Source organism: Tachypleus tridentatus, chromosome 12, assembly GCF_004210375.1.
Source record: "Tachypleus tridentatus isolate NWPU-2018 chromosome 12, ASM421037v1, whole genome shotgun sequence".
NCBI lineage: Eukaryota > Metazoa > Arthropoda > Merostomata > Xiphosura > Limulidae > Tachypleus > Tachypleus tridentatus.
In genome coordinates this window covers 125,779,254-125,798,983 of record NC_134836.1, presented here as the reverse complement: position 1 = coordinate 125,798,983, position 19,730 = coordinate 125,779,254, and the positions used below count along the sequence as shown (strand labels likewise).

Below are 19,730 nucleotides of genomic sequence, written 5' to 3'. Positions count from 1 at the left end.
AGGTAACCGTAATGTATGTTCTTATATATACAAAATGACAGGTAACCGTAATCTATAAATGTTCTTATATATACAAAGTGACAGGCAACCGTAATCTATAAATGTTCTTATACATACAAAGTGAGAGGTAACCGTAATCTATAAATGTTCTTATATATACAAAGTGACAAGTAACCGTAATCTATAGATGTTCTTATACAAAGAAAGTGACAGGTAACCGTAATTTTTAAATCTTGTATATACAATGTGACCGGTAACCGTAATCTATAAATGTTCTTATATATACAATGTGACCGGTAACCGTAATCTATAAATGTTCTTATATATACAATGTGACAGGTAACCGTAATCTATAAATGTTCTTATATATACACTGACAGGTAACTGTAATTTATAAATGTTTTTATATATACACTGTGACAGGTAACCGTAATGTATGTTCCTATATATACAATGTGACAGGTAACCGTGATCTCTAAATGTTCTTATATATATACACTGTGACAAGTAACCGTAATCTATAAATGTTTTTATATATACAATATCACAGTTGTTGTTAAAACACTTTATTTTACACTGTGACAAGTAACCGTAATCTATAAATGTTGTTATATATACACTGTGACAGGTAACAGTAATCTATAAATGTTATATATACACTGTGACAGCTAACCGTAATCTATAAATGTTCTTATATATACACTGTGACCGGTAACCGTAATCTATAAATGTTCTTATATATACAATGTGACAGGTAACCGTAATCTATAAATGTTCTTATATATACAATGTGACAGGTAACCGTAATCTATAAATGTTCTTATATATACAATGTGACAGGTAACCGTAATCTATAAATGTTCTTATATATACACTGACAGTTAACTGTAATTTATAAATGTTTTTATATATACACTGTGACAGGTAACCGTAATGTATGTTCTTATATATACAATGTGACTGGTAACCGTGATCTCTAAATGTTCTTATATATATACAATGTGACAGGTAACCGTAATCTATAAATGTTCTTATATATACAATATCACAGTTGTTGTTAAAACACTTTATTTTACACTGTGACAAGTAACCGTAATCTATAAATGTTGTTATATATACACTGTGACAGGTAACAGTAATCTATAAATGTTATATATACACTGTGACAGCTAACCGTAATCTATAAATGTTCTTATATATACAATGTGACAGGTAACCGTAATCTATATATATTCTTATATATACAATATCACAGTTGTTGTTAAAACACTATTTTACACTGTGAGAGGTAACCATTATCTATAAATGTTCTTATATATACAATGTGAGAGGTAACTGTCATCTATAAATGTTCTTATATATACAATGTGAGAAGTAACCGTAATCTATAAATGTTCATATATATACAAAGTGACAGGTGACCGTAATCTATAAATGTTCTTATATATACAAAGTGACAGGTGACCGTAATCTATAAATGTTCTTATATATACAAAGTGACAGGCAACCGTAATCTATAAATGTTCTTATATATACACTGTGACCGGTAACCGTAATCTATAAATGTTCTTATATATACAATGTGACAGGTAACCGTAATCTATAAATGTTCTTATATATACAATGTGACAGGTAACCGTAATCTATAAATGTTCTTATATATACAATGACAGTTAACTGTAATTTATAAATGTTTTTATATATACACTGTGACAGGTAACTGTAATGTATGTTCTTATATATACAATGTGACTGGTAACCGTGATCTCTAAATGTTCTTATATATATACAATGTGACAGGTAACCGTAATCTATAAATGTTCTTATATATACAATATCACAGTTGTTGTTAAAACACTTTATTTTACACTGTGACAAGTAACCGTAATCTTTAAATGTTTTTATATATACAATATCACAGTTGTTGTTCAAACACTATTTGACACTGTGAGAGGTAATTGTAATCTATAAATGTTGTTGTAGATACAATGTCACAGTTGTTGTTAAAGCAGTTTATTTTACACTGTGAGAGGTAATTGTAATCTATAAATGTTGTTGTAAATACAATGTCACAGTTGTTGTTGAAACAGTTTATTTTATAAGTAGCATTTAGAGTAACTGGAAAACAGAGTTGTGAAATCATTTAGTTTTAAACCCTGAATCAAAAAATATGGTTCCAATATTATTATTTTCAACTTCAAATTTGTCAAAGCAGTCTTAAAAAGCTGTATAGTCCTTTTACCACAGTGTCTCTCTTATTTCAACTTCTCAAACCACAAACATATTGTTACACTTCTTAATACCGAAACTTGTTTTCATGAACCAGTCAATACGTGTCACTGACCTTATGAATAAAGCAAACATAACCAGGTAAAGTCATCTCTTTCCAGCACCATAATTTCACAAGCAAGGTGAGAAATATTCCCGTCTTATGGGCTATGCAAGTTAAATCTAATCAAAAAAGGTGTGGTAAAAATGGATTCAGCTTGCAACTGAAAGAAACTGAAACTGTCAAACAGTAACCACATTGTCAGGGCCTTTACAGTAAATATTCATTCAGTAGTTATCTAAGACACATTTTTGTTCAACTTTGGACATGATGGTGGGTAAAATAAATTCTCATTTGTTAGCACATTCCACTGACAGAATAGTTATGATGCCAACAGAAACAGAGTTATTACTCTATGAAACTTTAATCTGATGAAAACTGAATAAATTAGTTTGCTTTCTCTGTAGACATAACACTGTGGAATAACATGAGTCCTACTGGTCCATCTCAGATGTTTAATCCAAATTAAATAAAAATATATATGCAAATAACTTCTTGATGTTGTAGAAGTACAGATTTTACATGATACAAGGTTGTGGGTAATATTTATCACAACAATATTGCCTTAAAAATCAACAACGTCTGTTTGTTTTTACTAAAATCAGTTAAAATGAGTCTTTGGTCTTCAAAAAAAAAACTTTCAAAACTGAAGAAGTTTCTTTGAGAGAAATATTCTGTTGTTACTGTTTATGTGGGACAGACTGTCTGGTGGGGGCAACGACATTGTTGAAAAAGACATAGCTTTTGTAATGTAACTGAAAGGTTAACATAATTTAATAACACATTAAGAACTTAAAATAATATGAAATGCACCAGATTAGAATGATAATATTTACACAAGTTATAAATGAATATTATAGAAAGTATGAATTAAGGTTATCATGGACTATTTAACTGTCCTGATAACACCAATCAAAAAAGTTTCAACTAAGAGGAATTATTCTGTTTCTTCTGAAACAAAAAGATCCCAGAAATTCTTTATTAGTAGTATGACATAAATTTACGTTGGAAAGGGGTATGGGTGTAAAGGCATAAACTAAATATTAATTTTAGTTAATTTTTTTTTACGTATAAGAGAACATGTATAAACAAAATTATTGTATTTAATACTATTCTGTGGTTTTTCTCGAGTCCAAAAATAAAAACTACAAATAATAACAATCATAATTCTGATTTGATAAAATGATTTACTCAATGTAGCTGCCATTTCACTCATTTTGTTTCTAATTTAACTTTAACAATTTTTCATAAATTAAGACCTAGTTAATGTTCTGGTATTAAGGCTTATATTTACCCATATTCGATTAATTAAGTTTAAAAACTCGTCTTAATTTGTTCAAACTGAACTGAGTCGACTTCTCGATAGTGACACAGTGTTATTGCCAGTGTAATTTTGAACTTGTCGAAACCAACAAATTAAATAAAACTAAAATGTTCAAAATACTGTAAAACAACAAAATCATAATTAAACAATATTATATCCAAATACCTCAGAGTTATACTTATCAAGAGTTTGTGTAGGCGGGATTTTTGGTGGAATGGTTAATCGAGATACTCCTTGGATAACACTCCCACCTGCGGCGGCCATTATTATCCAAATCCTAACATGAAATATATAGCCAATAGAGGACGCTCCTAAATATCACATGAAGTAAAATATTATCACAAAATAAACGGGAAAAAGATGGAAGAACTTATGAAACACGCATCTTAACTGAATCTGCTATTAGTACTTTGTATAAGTACGTATTGTAGTGAGTTTTTAGCAAGGCTAATATTTTTATCTATCTTTTGCCCTTCCTGATTTTGAACTAGTGGTCAGAGAAAGGGCAGTCGGTTAATAGCACCCTATCATTCACATTAAGAGATTGACTGTTACTCTTATTACGCAATCACAGCTTAAAGGGAGATGCTTGATGGTCATAAATGGATTTTAACCTGACTTGACAGATCCGAAATCCATATATCTACCACAGAACCAACCCTCACTCATGTATAAATAAGCTATTCGAATCTCAATTATATAATAAGTATCGTAGCACCTATTTTAGAAACGACAACTTTTATAAGAGATAGAATATGAAGAAAGAGAACGAAACGGTAGTTAATATAAATAGGATATTATATATTAAGAATGGCACATAATTTTCTAATATATATAAATATAGTACCGAACCGTGGTCTTATGTCCCACATTTAAATGGATGATATAATACAAATTTACTGCTTATTGCACTTTTTAAGTTTAATTCTCTTTGCCACTATAATGCAAGTCCAATTTATTTAACTATGTTTCGGACACTAATTAGTATGTCAACAAATTTACGGTTCACCTTTGAGAAGTCCTTGAAAAAGTGTTTTCTCAAAATAATTATATTCTCTAAAAGACTGAATGAAAAGCTTCTCCCTCTGTGCAAACTTCTGCATCGAAACCTTCCTTTGATTTGAATTTTGCACAAAGCTACTCGAGGGCTATCTGTGCTAGCCGTCCCTAATTTAGCAGTGTAAGACTAGAGAGAAGGCAGCTAGTCATCACCACCCACCATCAACTCTTGGGCTACTCTTTTACCAAAGAACAGTGGGATTGACCGTCACGTTATAACGCCCCCACGGCTGGGAGGGCGAGCATGTTTGGCGCGACGGGGATGCAAACCCGCGACCCTCGAATTACGAGTCGAACGCCTTAACACGCTTGGTTATGCTGGGTCCATTCGTTTGGTACAACACAGACGTCGGTGTAACCAGCGCTTTAGGAGAGTTTACGTGTCACACTCACGTAAATCTTATTATATTTATAAGAGTTATATTCCTACCAAGATCTGACTTACATATCAGAAACCTATTCTTGAAATAATGAAAAATGAGATTAAATTTATAATGAAAGATGAGAAAAGAACAATACTAAATTGAAATCTACGACATAAATAATATAACATAACGTTTTTGGATAACATGGAAACTGTGGTCCATCTCAGCTGTCACTCTTTTAAACTAAAACTATTAACAAATAAATAAAATCTTAAACCCAGCCCTTATTGTTCATACACATATTGGCCCAGTATGGCCAGGTGGTTAAAGCACTCGATTCGTAATCCGAGAGTCTCGGGTTCGACTCCCCGTCGCACCAAATATGCTCGCCCTTTCAGTCGTGGGGGCGTTATAATGTAACGGTCAATCCCACTATTCGTTGGTAAAAGAGTAGCCCAAGAGTTGGCGGTGGGTGGTGATGACTAGCTGCCTTCCCTCTAGTCTTACACTGCTAAATCAGGGGTAGCTAAATCAGATAGCCCTCGAGTAGTTTTGCGCGAAATTCAAAAACAAACAAAAGCAAGTTGTAATTGTAATTTAAATTCCTTTGTGTGTTTATGATTGGTACTGATGCTAGTTGTTAATTGGCTTGTTTCAAATCTCTCTTGTGCGATTCAAAAAACTTAAGGACCATTGAACCGATATTATTGCTAACTGTATTTATACACCACACACTTCAGTCCTTTTAACATTCATTTTCATTATGATCATAATTTTTAATAAAAATAATTACACAAGGATAGTCCCCCTAGTGTTGGACGTCTGGTTTGAATTTCTGCTGTATAGTATTTGTGTTTAATCAGTGATGTCGAGAAACCCACTTGTTGAGAAATTTATATGCAAAAACGGCTCGTTTGGATTGAGAAAATATTTTACATAGAAGAGCGAACAACGTTTCGACCTTCTTCGGTCAACAATGACCGAAACGTTGTTCGCTCTTCTATGCAAAATATTTTCTCAATCCAAACGAGCCGTTTTTGCATATAAAAGTATTAGTGTTTATTTGTTTTGGTAATTGTCTTAGCTTGCTTCTTTGTTAAATCATGGCCGAGCGCGTAAGGCGTGCGACTTGTAATCCGAAGGTCGCGGGTTCGCGCCCGCGTCGCGCTAAACATGCTCGCCCTCCCAGCCGTGGGGAGGTTATAATGTGACGGTCAATCCCACTATTCGTTGGTAAAAGAGTAGCCCAAGAGTTGGCGGTGGGTGGTGATGACTAGCTGCCTTCCCTCTAGTCTTACACTGCTAAATTAGGGACAGCTGGCGCAGATAGCCCTCGAGTAACTTTGTGCGAAATTCCAAAAACAAACAAACAAACTTTGTTAAATTAATTTAGTGATGTCATATAATATTTTTATGTTGTTGTGACGTTACATAATAAACAAATAGCCATTAAAAACCTTCAGCTATGCCCCGAACTGCTCTTCAAGTTGAGTATATAACACAGGCCTGCGAAGTTAAACTTCACGAAAATTGTTTTGGTTTTAATATCAAATTTTCCATAACTCAGCAGATTTGGAAAATAATATTTTTATTTTTCTTCTATCACGTATGGAAATTTTACAACTCGGGAAGAAATAAAGAATCTTAATTAGATCAAATTATTACTTCGTTTACCATACTGAATGAAGAAAATGGAAGAACGTTGACGCCAAACGAAAGTGTATCCCCATTGATGCTGCCGGCTAGCGCAGATAGTCCTCGTGTAGCTTTGCGCGAAATAAAAAAGAAACCAAACCAAATAATTTCTTATGTGTCTTTCTTATCGAAAAGTGTCAATTATTACTGATATCATTAGAAGTTATTTGTCACTACTCAGGAAGGCTAATATTAATGTTCAATCGTATATTGTAATTGGTGAATAGATTTATTATTTGTCACTACTCAGGAAGGCCAATATTAATGTTCAATCGTATATTGTAATTGGTGAATAGATTTATTACAATCGGAAAAGTTCTCTCTTTCTATCAAATCTAATGCATTGAAACGGAAAGAGCTGTCTTATCTGTATTTGTAATTTACTTTGACCTTTGTATGCCTCTTAGCTTATTCTTTAATTACAGCAATGCTTCTCAAACCAGATCCAGTTGCATGTTGTTATTGTCAACTCTTAACACAATTTGAAACGTTCCCAAACACTTCTCTAACGTCCTTTTGGTGCCCCTTAAAGCGTTTTTGTGTGGTCAGTGAACTGTCTTTCTTACCTCTCTGTTCTTCTTCAAGTTGTTAAAAATGTCTTCGATTTCTATATTTCTTCATTATTAACATTTTAGGTTTTCAATATATCCATTATTTCCCCTCTATAAGTTAGATTACTAACTCATTGTAGTTAAGATTGTTTGTAGTTAATGTAACATTTTTCATAATTCCTCCAATAAATTTCTCTTCGAAGAAGTTAAACCTTAAGAGTCCTTTTAGGCGGAATTTTCAATTTCAAACTGGGATGGTTCCAATTCGCAGAGCTCAGCAGGAAGTAAGAGAGCTTATTAGGCTAGAAATCGACTTATAAGCACAACACAGAGAACCCATTGCGTTGCTTTAGTTTTTATCTGGTTCATTGTTTTTCTTTTCAATGTATGTTTAATCAGTTGAAGCTAGTTTTAGTGTACCCTGTTCATTTATTGTTTTTAATCTCTCGCAAAGCTACACGAGGGCTATCTGCGCTAGCCGTTCTTAATTTAGCAATGTAAGATTAGAGGGCAGGCAGCTAGTCATCACCACCCACCGCCAATTCTCGGGCTACACTTTTTACCAACGAATGGTGGGATTGACCGTTACATTATAACGCCCCCACGGCTGAAAGGGCGAGTATGTTTGGTATGACGGGGATTCGAACCCGTGACCCTCAGATTGCGAGTCGAGTGCTTTAACCACCTGGCCATGCCGGGGCCCTTTTGTTTTAGTCTTTACTGTAAGGTTTTTATTTAGAATTAATATTTTTCGTTTTTATAAATTAAAACTTAGCATAAAATACATCTATTAAAATAATGTACTGTATAACATTTCCTATTAGTTAGTTTTACATCATTAGCACTAAATTTATGACCATCATATTTTCTTGCATTCTGTGAATTACTTATTAAATGCATCAAATCTGTTCTAGTTTAATTTTTTCTCAAATATTCTTTGTACTATTGTAACCTATATTTTCAACGCTTCAATTTGGATATTAGCTATCACATGGCGTTCAAATCGAAAAGATTTTAAAGTAGACCTAGAATAAAGTGGCGTAACTGTAAAACGTGACCCTTACATTTAGTTTCTTCTGGTTATAGTTATGATTAGGACATATTATTCGCCACTGCTAAAATACCTAAAATGTTCTAAATATGACGTCACGAAAACGTAATATTTCGACAAATATCTAGACGTGAGACATTAAATATAAATGAATACTAGTAAGCCAGTAAATTATCGAGCTAAAAGTGAGTCCGTGCGTAGTTTCCAGGTGGTATATTCAGTCAGTATGTGAAGTACAGGTACATTACCGATTTTCCAGCAACTAATGGTTCGCCATTTCCTTTAATCCGGTTTGCTCGCTCGTTCTCTCTCGGACTTGGGTGTGATATGTACGTACCATGGATGGTTTGATATACATGTATGGATATTGTCAGTAAGATGTCTAGTTTGTTCGTGACACTTTATTTATTTATATACATCTTTTAAAATTATTCTATTTTTTTATTTATTTATTTTTATGTTTAAAATATATATTTATCGGGGAGAGATGTTTAGGAGCAGGGGCGTAGATCCTGAGGGGTATTCATCCCCCTTCATTTTAGGTGGGGGGTATGGTGCTACAATTATCCCCCCCCCTACAGTTTGGTCTGTTGAATTGTTTTATTGCATCACAGGCCTACAAATTGTGTGTTTGTTCTTGTGATTCTCGCGTTCTTACCAATCGAATTACATAATTAGGCCTAGATGTAGGCTTTTTCAGTAGCTGAAATGTACATATTTAATATAGACGTGCTTCTAAGCCTTTCGATCTAAGCGATAGTTCGTAAGTATCAGTCAGTAGGCCTAAGTATACATGCAAGTATCGTGGCAACAAGATTACTCTGTGACTGTATGTTTACAGCTTTCAGGTTCACGTAATCAGAGATTACCAATTTGCAAATTGAACAGTCCACGTAAGTGGTTGGAAAAATCATCCCCCCATCAGGTGTAAAAAATCTACGCCCCTGTTTAGGACTAACTTCATCATGTATGACGTACCTGTCTAGTTCGCATAGTAATTCGTTTTTCATCCAATTTTTATCAAAGTACGTTATTGTACTATGTAGGAGTCTACTTTAATCCGGGCCAAATTACGAAAGCGCACTTGAAATTCCTACAACAGTCAAATCAGTTCACTGGACGGCCACTGATGGCATCTCATATGGCGCGCTCTTTCAGGACAGGTTATTTACTGACCTACACGATTTAATGTATCAAAGGAGAAAGAAGTTGTTCATGAAATGCTTGAGTATGTAAAAAGTTTCACGAGACCTGCTGTAAAGAGTATGGCAAGTAAGGTTAATGAAGAAAGTCTGGATAAGTGTAGACAAAGAAACACTCGTTGTTCATCACTTTGCTGACTCTGAACTTATGGATATTGTTCTGAATTCTGATAAAAACAACGAAAGTAATGAAGATAAACAGATGTCGCTGAAAGACGTACTATAGACAAGTTAATGGAGTTGACGTATGGATTAATCAGTGAGCTGGAGCAACGTACCTTCATGACGGAACAGGAGGTAAGGACTTTTCATTTGTTGTATGAAAAATTACACATGGAAAGATCAAAACAAATGAATAAAATGTTTAAAAACAACGTCAAGACGAATGTGTGTCAGAGAAGTACGTGTCAATGGTTTCAACTTCAACTACCCCAGATGTTCCCTCTGCAACATCATAAATCCATGATGGAACAGTCAGCTATAAAACAGACTGTAATCCTGATAGCCCTCAACTTCCAGACCTTTCTGATTATCTCTACAATTCCAGTAAATTATAAAATTTGCCACTTTGTTTGTTTGTTTTGAATTTCGTGCAAAGCTACACGAGAACTATCGGCGTTAGCCGTCCCTAATTTAGCAGTGTAAGATTAGAGGGAAGGCAGCTAGTCATTACCACCGACTGTTAACTTTTGGGCTACTTTTTTGCCAACGAATAGTGGGATTGACCGTCACATTATAACGCGCCCACGGCTAAAAGGGCAAGCATGTTTGGTGTGACGGGGATTCGAACCCGCGACCCTCAAATGACTTGCCACTTTGGACGTGGTACTACAACAACATTCTTTGTAAGTACAGTAATTAACAATAAGCCTTTTTCATGTATACCTATACTAATGTGTTTCATTAATAATTAAACTCAAATTTAATATTTACGTTATTTAAGTTTCTAGCAGTCAATGGTACTTTAGACACACGGGAAGGATATAAATAGTGGGTCAGAGGTGTATTGATGAATTATTATTACCTGACCTCTGTTGACGAAACGGATAATCCAGCAAGTCTCTGGAACCAAGGGTACCGAAAATCTATGGTATACCTGTATTTAAGTGACGTTTTTAAATAATTGTTAACTATCTGGTAACTTTATCGATTAGCCGTGAAATCGTAAAATTGCAATGCCATTCTGAATTATTTCTGTTTGAACATAATTTGTAAACTTACGCCTACAAGTTACAATAGTGTACCAAGCACCGAGGAAGATTAAGTTGATTTGTTATCGTCACTTGGACTGGATTTCGAATTATTTTACCAAAAAATTTAAAAGGTGCCTCTCCTAAGAACGAAAAAAAAACACACACGTTAAAACAATACATAAAAACACGCAATTCAAAGAAGCAAACTTTGAAACTTCAAGGAATTGCAAAGTTGGTCAGTGACAACGGCTATAAATTTATCTCAGCCACATCTCAGCTATTTCAACCACACCCATTACTAACAGGTGCATAAAATCAAGCACACAGCCATGTAATCTTCATAAACAAACATTGACAGTAGAATGGGTCGAACTGAAGTGCTCAGTGACTTTCAACGTGGCAGTGTCATAAGATGCCACCTTTCCAACAAGTCAGTTCGTCAAGTTTTTGCTCTGATAAAGCTGCCCCGGTCAACTGTAAGTGCTGTTATTGAGAAGTGGAAACGTCTAGGAGCAACAACAGCTCAGCCACGAAACGGTAGGCCACACAAGCTCACATAACGGGACTGCCGAGTGCTGAAGCGCGTAAAATCGTCCATTGTCCATAATTGCAACACTCACTACCGAGTTCCGAACTATCTCTGGAAGCAACTTCAGCACAAGAACTGTTCGTCAGGAGCTTCATGAAATTGGTTTCCATGGCCGAGCAGCCACACACAAGCCTAAGATCACCATGCTCATCGGCTGTAGTGGTGTAAAGCACTGGATTCTGGAGCAGTGGAAACACATTCTCTGGAATGATGAATCACGCTTCACTATCTGACGGACAAACCTGGGTTTGACGGATGCCAGAAGAACGCTATCTGCCTGAATGTATAGTGCCAACTGTAAAGTTTTGTGGAGGAGGAATAATGGTGTGGGGCTGTTTTTCATGGTTTGGACTAGGATCTTTAGTTACAGTGAAGGGAAATTTTAATGCTTCCACCATACAATAACATTCTAGTTAATTGTGTGCTTCCAACTTTGTGCAACAGTTTAGAGAAGGTCCTTTTTGTTTCAGCACGACAATACCCCGTACACAAAGCGAGATCCAAAAAGACATGGTTTGTCGAGGTTGGTGTGGAAGAACTTGACTAGCCTGCACAGAGCCTGGACCTCAACTCCGCTGAACACCTTTGGGATGAATTGGAATGCCAACTGCGAGCCAGGCCTTCTCGTCCGACCTTACTCTCTTGTAGCTGAATATTTTGTTACTAGTTTTTTGCCAAATGTTGGTTATTTTTCTGCTGATGTCGGGAATATATGGTACGCAGCAGTATATGGTTTCGTGATGTTTTGAATCGTGAGATATATTTACTTTTGTTGGCTGATTTTGCTTTCTGTCTAGGTGTGTGCATATAATGTTTTCTACAGTTTGTGGAGGAAACTTATTCATGTTCATGAAGTATTGTTTTATTTTGTCAAAATATCACAAAACCATATACTGCTGCATACCATATATTCCCGACATCAGCAGCAAAATAACCAACATTTGGCAAAAACTAGTAACAAAATATGACATTCCAGTTAATACCAAATTTATTAAAAAACCCGGCACAAAACTGAGGTCTATACTATGTAAAAACTACACTGACAAACACCACACCAACATTATTTACAAAATACAATGTGATAACTGCCACGACTTCTATATTGGAGAAACAAGTAGAAAAATGGAAACCAGATTCAAAGAACATAAAAAGTTACCTTCATATGTTTTCAAACACTGCAACTCAAATAAACACAACATAACCATAGAAAACACTCAAATGCTAAATAAAGAAACAAACATAAACACGAAATTAAAGAAGTCTTACTTATACAACTTAAACCCAAAATAAATCAATACAAAGGAACACCTTTATACCTATATTAAAAATTATAAATAATATAAAATTATATATTCAAACATCTAACACCGCCCTCTACATTCCGACACTCAGTTACACAACCCCTTTCAAACATGTGGTCAGCTTCCGGTCAGTTACCTCTTTCTTTCTTTGTGAACCTGACGATGACCAAAGAAGGTCGAAACGTTGTTCGCTTCTCTACGTAAAATATTTCCTCAACCCAAACGAGCCGTTTTTACATATATATGTGTGTCTGTCTGTTTGTCCATTATCTAACTACTTTTAGGTTGCTGGGCCAATCTCAACCAAATTTTGTGGGATGACAGTTTGGAATAAGGGGCATACTATTGGAGGTTTGCGATTTCTTGCACCTCCATTGTTGCTGTTATTGAGCATTTATTATCTTTGATGCAAATTAAAGTTTACTAAATGCAACAGATGATGCTACGTACACCAAAATAGTGGACACACAAACGTCTTATATATCTTAGGAAGTGCACTAGCACTCTCTATTAATGAATGCAAGGGTACAGATAGCCACCACTATTTCAGTAATATGTTAACTTACTGACGTTTCTACACCAAAAAACACAGTAAGGCTAATGTGAAGTGCCATTTCTTAAGTTATCCCCGCTTCCTACTTTGACCTGTGACCATTCAACTTCAGCTCGTAAGATACTTCTATTGCAAATGAGAGTCAAGTGAAACAGTGTGAAAGGATACTGACAGTTAGGTGCTCACCACCTCTTCCTACAAAGTCACCAAATCAGTGATGAGCATATAAAAGTCACCAAAGTGTATACAAAACTTTTGATGAATGAAGTAATAATGAATACTGTAATAACATGTTATGTTATAAATAAACTATGTGAAAGTTAGGAGCTCTGTGTTATTTATCGTTGTATCTGCTCCCTTATTTCAGAATCAATAACCAGGACAAAAGGATGGGTACCTCAGCTTGTTCTTAGAGGTAAAAGAAAATCTCTACCTTTCAAGTTTTGAAGTTAGGTTTCCTAAATGATTTTTTAAGAAATTAGTCTATCAGTACAACATATATAGTTTATACAGAAGATCAGTGCAACATAACATGGTAATCTTCAGGCCTGTAAACATAATTAAATAGGAGTGTGCTCGCTAAATTTGGGATCTAAATAAAGCTAGTTTGACGTGGGATGATATGATAAATATTTCTGAAATACAACAAATTAGAAATGGTGGTTTATAGTGAAATTCAGTTAAGGTTTAATTAGATTAAACAGTTTTACATGGTAATTTCAACAAGGGTAGAACAAGTACAAGTTCTGTTTATGAAACATTTATGCCCCCAGTTTGATCTGGACTCATGACCTTCAAAAATTAATCAAACCTAGAAATTTGTATGTAACACCTGTTATGTAAGTTTGGTCAAAATCTACCTAGCCATTCTTTAAATCTTAAGATAACCACAATATGCCCCTTTCTACTTCACAATAGAAGGGGCGACTAACATTATTTGGTTTTGTGAAACAGACTGCTTTAAAATACAACTATAGTTAAGCATCACTATGCATAGTCAGTTCGTGTCAAACCAGAGATATTTAGACATAATTTTATACAGTAAACAGAGAAACAGCGTACCTAAGGATTGTTGTATATTGTAAATGTAAGCAAAATACGTAGTTAAACATTATTGTAGATAGTAATTGATGCTATTTGAGTACATGTACTTGTGGCGGGTTTGAAAAGATGATTTAGGTGTTTTCTTCCAATCCCTGTAATAGCATATTCTGTGTGTGTGGTAACTAAAACTGATTCTTCACTCTGGCAATTTTTTTGTGCGAATTGAGCACATTTATTTAAACTGAGTGAAATAAGTCATAGCTACAAAGTCAAAACACTTACAGTTCTTTCAAAGAAACTGTAAATACAACACCTCTTGCATAGCTCACTTTGTTTTAGCTTCTTCCATCAATTCTGATAGTAACTGAATAGTTTACAAGTACTTAAGAGGAGGTTCCCTGGAGCTTCAAGCCACATGGTTCTATCTGCGTACATGTAATCTGACATTTGTTTAACATATATCCATCTTACAGACAGGGAGTGAACCATAGTTTATTTTAATAACATTGGAATATTATCTTAAATCTACAGTCAAGCTTTATGCTAAAACAAACGTTAGGCACAATCAAAGGATGAAAGCCCAGAATATTTTAAAATAGTTTCTTGTAAAACCACTAATAATTCTCCATGAATATCTAATTACTATTTTTAATCTCGTTTTTGTGTTATTATTTCCTTTCTACATCATACATATGAAAGTGGCGACTCCAAACGAAGAACAAACGTGGAATTTCGTTTGTGTAAGTTAGAATTTTTTGGACAAACTATTTTCTATCTTCTTTAATTTGGTGCTGATATATCATTATTAAGACCTTAATAAGAGTTAATAACACAGTAAAGTGAATAAGAAAACCACCATGCAGGTACATTCTAGAAGAATTTCTTTGAATTGGAACTTTATACAATAACAGATTTAATTATTAAACAAACTTCCTTCTGAAGTGAAACTAAGAGTATAGTAGCATTTTATAATTTCAATTTGGATTTCACAAAAATATGTTTTAGTATCGGAAAAGACAAAAACAACAACAGAATTTTTTAAAAAAGTTTTACAACAATCTCAAAAACAGAATGTATATATATATGTGCAAGTTAAAACAAGACTTTCTTTGGTTGTTGTTTGTGAAAGCAGACCGTTCGAAACTATAACAGAATACACTTATTTTTTGTTATACTAAAAAACAATAACAAACATCATTAAAATAGAAGCAAGAATGTTTTGTGAATTGGATTTAAACAATGTCATATAAATACACACTGAACAATGTCGTATTAATACACACTGAACAATGTCGTATAAATACACACTGAACAATGTCGTATTAATACACAATGTCTGATATAAAAATTGAGCTAAATTTCTCAACAGATACAAAAGTAGAACACGAAACAAAACCCATGTGGTTCAGTGGAACAAACAAAAGCTGTGTTACCGACATTTCATGTCATACCAGGGTTAGGCCTAAATCAGCAGCATAGTCGTCTCAAACAGTTCCTTTATGCACAGTGGACATCAATGAATTACATACACCCATAAACAGGTTACCTTCACTAGGCAAAGAAAATAATAATAATAGAAACATAATTTCTCCAAAACGTTTCATGCAATATTACCAGCTTATATTACACAATATTTGTTCAGGGACAACAACTGTTTAAAGTTCATATACAATCAAGCCTCTGTATAACTGACAGTGCAAAGACCTATATACACTACACACAGCCAGGTATGACACTTTATACCTACACTGTCACATTTAGTTCTATATGGTTGGACAGAATTTTATTTCTCCTTCACTACATTTCTAAGATGAAAACAAAAGGCATTTAATAACTAACATAAAAGTATAGAGACTTAATAAACCGTTTAATTTTCTATCACAAGCTGATGCTGACACGGAGCAGTAAACAGACAACCTGATAGTTCTAATCTCTGTTACTACTTATTACTACCAACTTATATATCTTCCTTCGGCTAAACCATGAGAAGCCAAAACCTGTTTTTTATTTCTTGATTCATCACTGATTTACTAGACACTATGAAAGGTTATCAAACGAGACGCATTTTCTGCAAAACAAGAAATTATGAGTACGTTCACTTCCAAATCTTTTAGCTTGTTAAGCGTGAATGTACTTATGGAATAACTTAAATTAGAAAGAGTACAAGTATTTATGTGTTTAATGTAACGTATTTGTACCTTTATTTCTGAAGAAAAGAAATTTCATTCAGTTGATCAGTAACAATATAGTTGTCTCTACATAACTAGTGAATAACTAGCATGTGAGATGATGATTCAATAAACGTGAACGTTTATAAACAGTTGATTATATTATAAGGTTGCTCATAGATTCAGTAGTGTCTGTCACTGTTAAGGTTCCTGATAATGAGGTATTCCCAGACACTTCACAACTTACATAATGAATGGTTTCTGTCATTACTTCATTTCGTCTTCTTCTGAAAAGCTACTGAATGGACCAAGATTAATGAAGTGTTAAACCTGGTGAAATACCCCAAAGTTAGATCAAAGTTTCCATCTGCTGTATTTGTTTGATGAAACAGCTGATTTCCAGCATAACAGAAATACTTTCTGCTTTACATAAGAGCACTTATCATTATTTGTTTGCTAACAAACATTCAGTCAACTTCCAAGAAAACTACTCTCACAAATGATCAGTTATATAAAAGAATAACATACAAAAGAAATTATCTAACATTTATAAGGAACAGAATTAGTTATTGTCCATAATTAGAGATTCCCAGAGGTTAATCTTTGATCTAATATCTAGGTCAATAATTGTTGGACACCTTCATTCTGGAGTTCTCACCTGCTACATAGAGATTTAAAATCATTACTTATAACTGTTTAAATGAAAATAATAATTGTTATTCTGGTTGATAGCACTCAATATGAGAAACATATAAATACAGTAGAAAGTCTCACTGTGCACAATTGCAGAAAACAGGAGTTTAGAAATAACAGTTTTCCATGAAATGTGTCATACCTAACTTTGGTTACATCCAATACCACATCAAAGGAGGTCTTTACCTCAGCCACCATCTCAGTCACTATGTGGAGAATCATTTAGGTTTATCACAGACAACTTCAACAACAATTCCACCAACTCTACAGTTTTCATGTGTCACACAAAAAACAAACTCCCTGAGTAAAGCAGTATGTCACAACAACAAAAATTTTACAAGTCACTCCAAGAAAAATAAACAAAGAATTATTGAAAAGTAAAAAATCTGTGGTTTCTTAACAATATGAAAGACTTGAGGATTGGTAAACTTGCTAAACAATAAACTGATGTACTAATCTTTGTGTCAATTTTAAATATTGGACATAGATAATGTATTTTATGAACCACATGCTTATAGCAGAGAAAACTATGGGACAAAACTGCAAAATTAAGTTCCATATATTAAAATGGATTTTTTTAACTGTAGATACACCATTTCTTGAGCTTTCTCTTACACATCAGCATACATGTAGAGCTATTTACACACAACTACTTCAGGCTTCCGTTTTTCACGAATCTTGTTAACATACATGATCATCTAGTTCCATTTAATCCTTTCAATTAGTTCCTTCTTGTTTTCAACTTTGAATGTCAAAGTCTGTTTACTGCTAATTCCTCGTTAAAAGAAAATAATTCCTTCTAAATAAGAAATACTACAGACCATCTTTGTTTACATGCCCAAGTCTGATATTACACAAACTGATAGGAGGTTATGTCTTCAAGAAGATAACGTGCCTTAGAATAAACTTCCTTTCTCTAAACAAGTTACTGTAGAAAAATAAATACAACTGTAAATAAACTATAAACCATTATTTACACATCAGAGGACTTGGAGTCTCGACCTAAATTGTAGCCAAGTGATCTCTCATCGTCAGTAGCTTGGTTTTCTGTCTCCTTACTTGATGAAGATGAGAAACTACTTACTTTGTCTTTTGCATCTTCCTGTTTGCCAATTCGAAGATCCACTGGCATTGTAACATACTTCGTGGACTTACTACCTCTTTTATGCAGATACTGAAAAATAAAAACTATTAAAAGTTACTGACATTTAAACAATTAGTTTGTTTATTTCATATGAAAATTTTTATCTTGTTTGTTTTGTTTTGGATGTTTTTTTACAAAGACCATGTCTTCGCTAGCTAACCTTAATTTTGAACTGATATATTAGAAGAAAAACAGCATATCAAAAACAACCACCACCAACTCCAAGTTTGAAAATGGAACTCGATGTGCCCCAAAGTGCTGGGAACAATTCTTTTTTTTCGTGGCAATGGGAGACTCAAAGTAAACTCTCAGATCCACAATCCATCAGAACAAAAACATGGACAACATTAGTTTATATGTAAGTGACACAGATACATTTTTCTTGGGATCCACTTAGTGAATCAACCTTAATTTGCTTAAAATTGTAAAAGACAGTTATGAATTGTCATACTACCTATAAAACTGTGAAGTACGTCTTTAAGGCCTTCTTTCTTGAACCCCGTTGCACCAAACATGCTCACCCATTCAGCTGTGGGGATGTTATAATGTGATGGTCAATTTTACTACTTGTTGGTAAAAGGGTAACTCAAGAGTTAGCAGTGGGTGGTGACAACTGTCTGCCTTCCCTCTAGTCATACACTGCTAAATTATGGACAGCTAGTGCAAATAGCCCTCATGTAGGTTAGTGCAAAATTTAAAATCAAACAAACAAATCTTTATTGAATATAGTAGAAGTTTGTTATGTATTTAAGTTGATTAATTTACAGTTTTTGTGTCTTTGAATAAATTTCCAGGTCAGTAAGAGATGGCTTAAAGTAATTAAGCTTGAGATAACTATTGAAAGTTATAAGTTATTTTCCTGTCATAGGTAGTTACTTATATATACTAAAGGCAGGTCTGCTTGATAGCTAAGTCACCCCATGAAATTGTATTCCTTTAACCAGCAGACAAGGATCAGATATCTAATGCTACTACTTTCAGAAACCAACTAAAGTCTGTCAAACAGGTCCTCTCTATGCAAATGTGATGCATGTGAGTTAAAGCCACTGATGATTATTAACATTTACCTTTGAGGTCAAAAGAACACAGTGAATTCAACAGTAGCATTTCTAGTCACTTCCTATAATACCTTAAGTAGACAAACAGACACACTCATTATCTCTTTGTGTGAGGTAGATTACACTGTGATATTTCTGTATTTATCAGAAAAACTGTACTCAATTTTGATGCCTTTCAGAATTGGCATGGCCAGGTGGTTAGGGTGCTCGACTCGTAATCTGAAGGTCGCTGGTTCAAATCCCCATTGCACCAAACATGCTCGTCCTTTCAATCGTGGAGGCATTATAATGTGATGGTCAATCCCACTATTCGTTGGCAAAAGTATAGCCCAAGAGTTAGTGGTGGATGGTAATGACCAGTTGCCTTCTCTCTAGTCTTATGCTGCAGAATTAGGGATGGCTAGCACAGAT

General features: G+C 34.2%; 1 protein-coding gene and 1 pseudogene across 2 annotated transcripts in view; both read right to left on the bottom strand.

The window, feature by feature from the left end:
• LOC143235771 (coiled-coil domain-containing protein 93-like) overlaps positions 1 to 3,928 on the bottom strand; it is a 43,374-nt pseudogene extending 39,446 nt beyond the window's left edge. The window contains exon 1 of the transcript XR_013019369.1: positions 3,819 to 3,928. The product of XR_013019369.1 is annotated as a coiled-coil domain-containing protein 93-like (transcript). The remainder of the gene's footprint in view (positions 1 to 3,818) is intronic.
• A 10,552-nt stretch (positions 3,929 to 14,480) lies between these two features.
• Positions 14,481 to 19,730, bottom strand: part of LOC143235770 (uncharacterized) — a 48,593-nt gene continuing 43,343 nt past the window's right edge. The window contains exon 13 of the mRNA XM_076473973.1: positions 14,481 to 18,291. Coding sequence (XP_076330088.1) covers positions 18,091 to 18,291 — 201 coding nt within the window. The 3' untranslated portion in view covers positions 14,481 to 18,090. The remainder of the gene's footprint in view (positions 18,292 to 19,730) is intronic.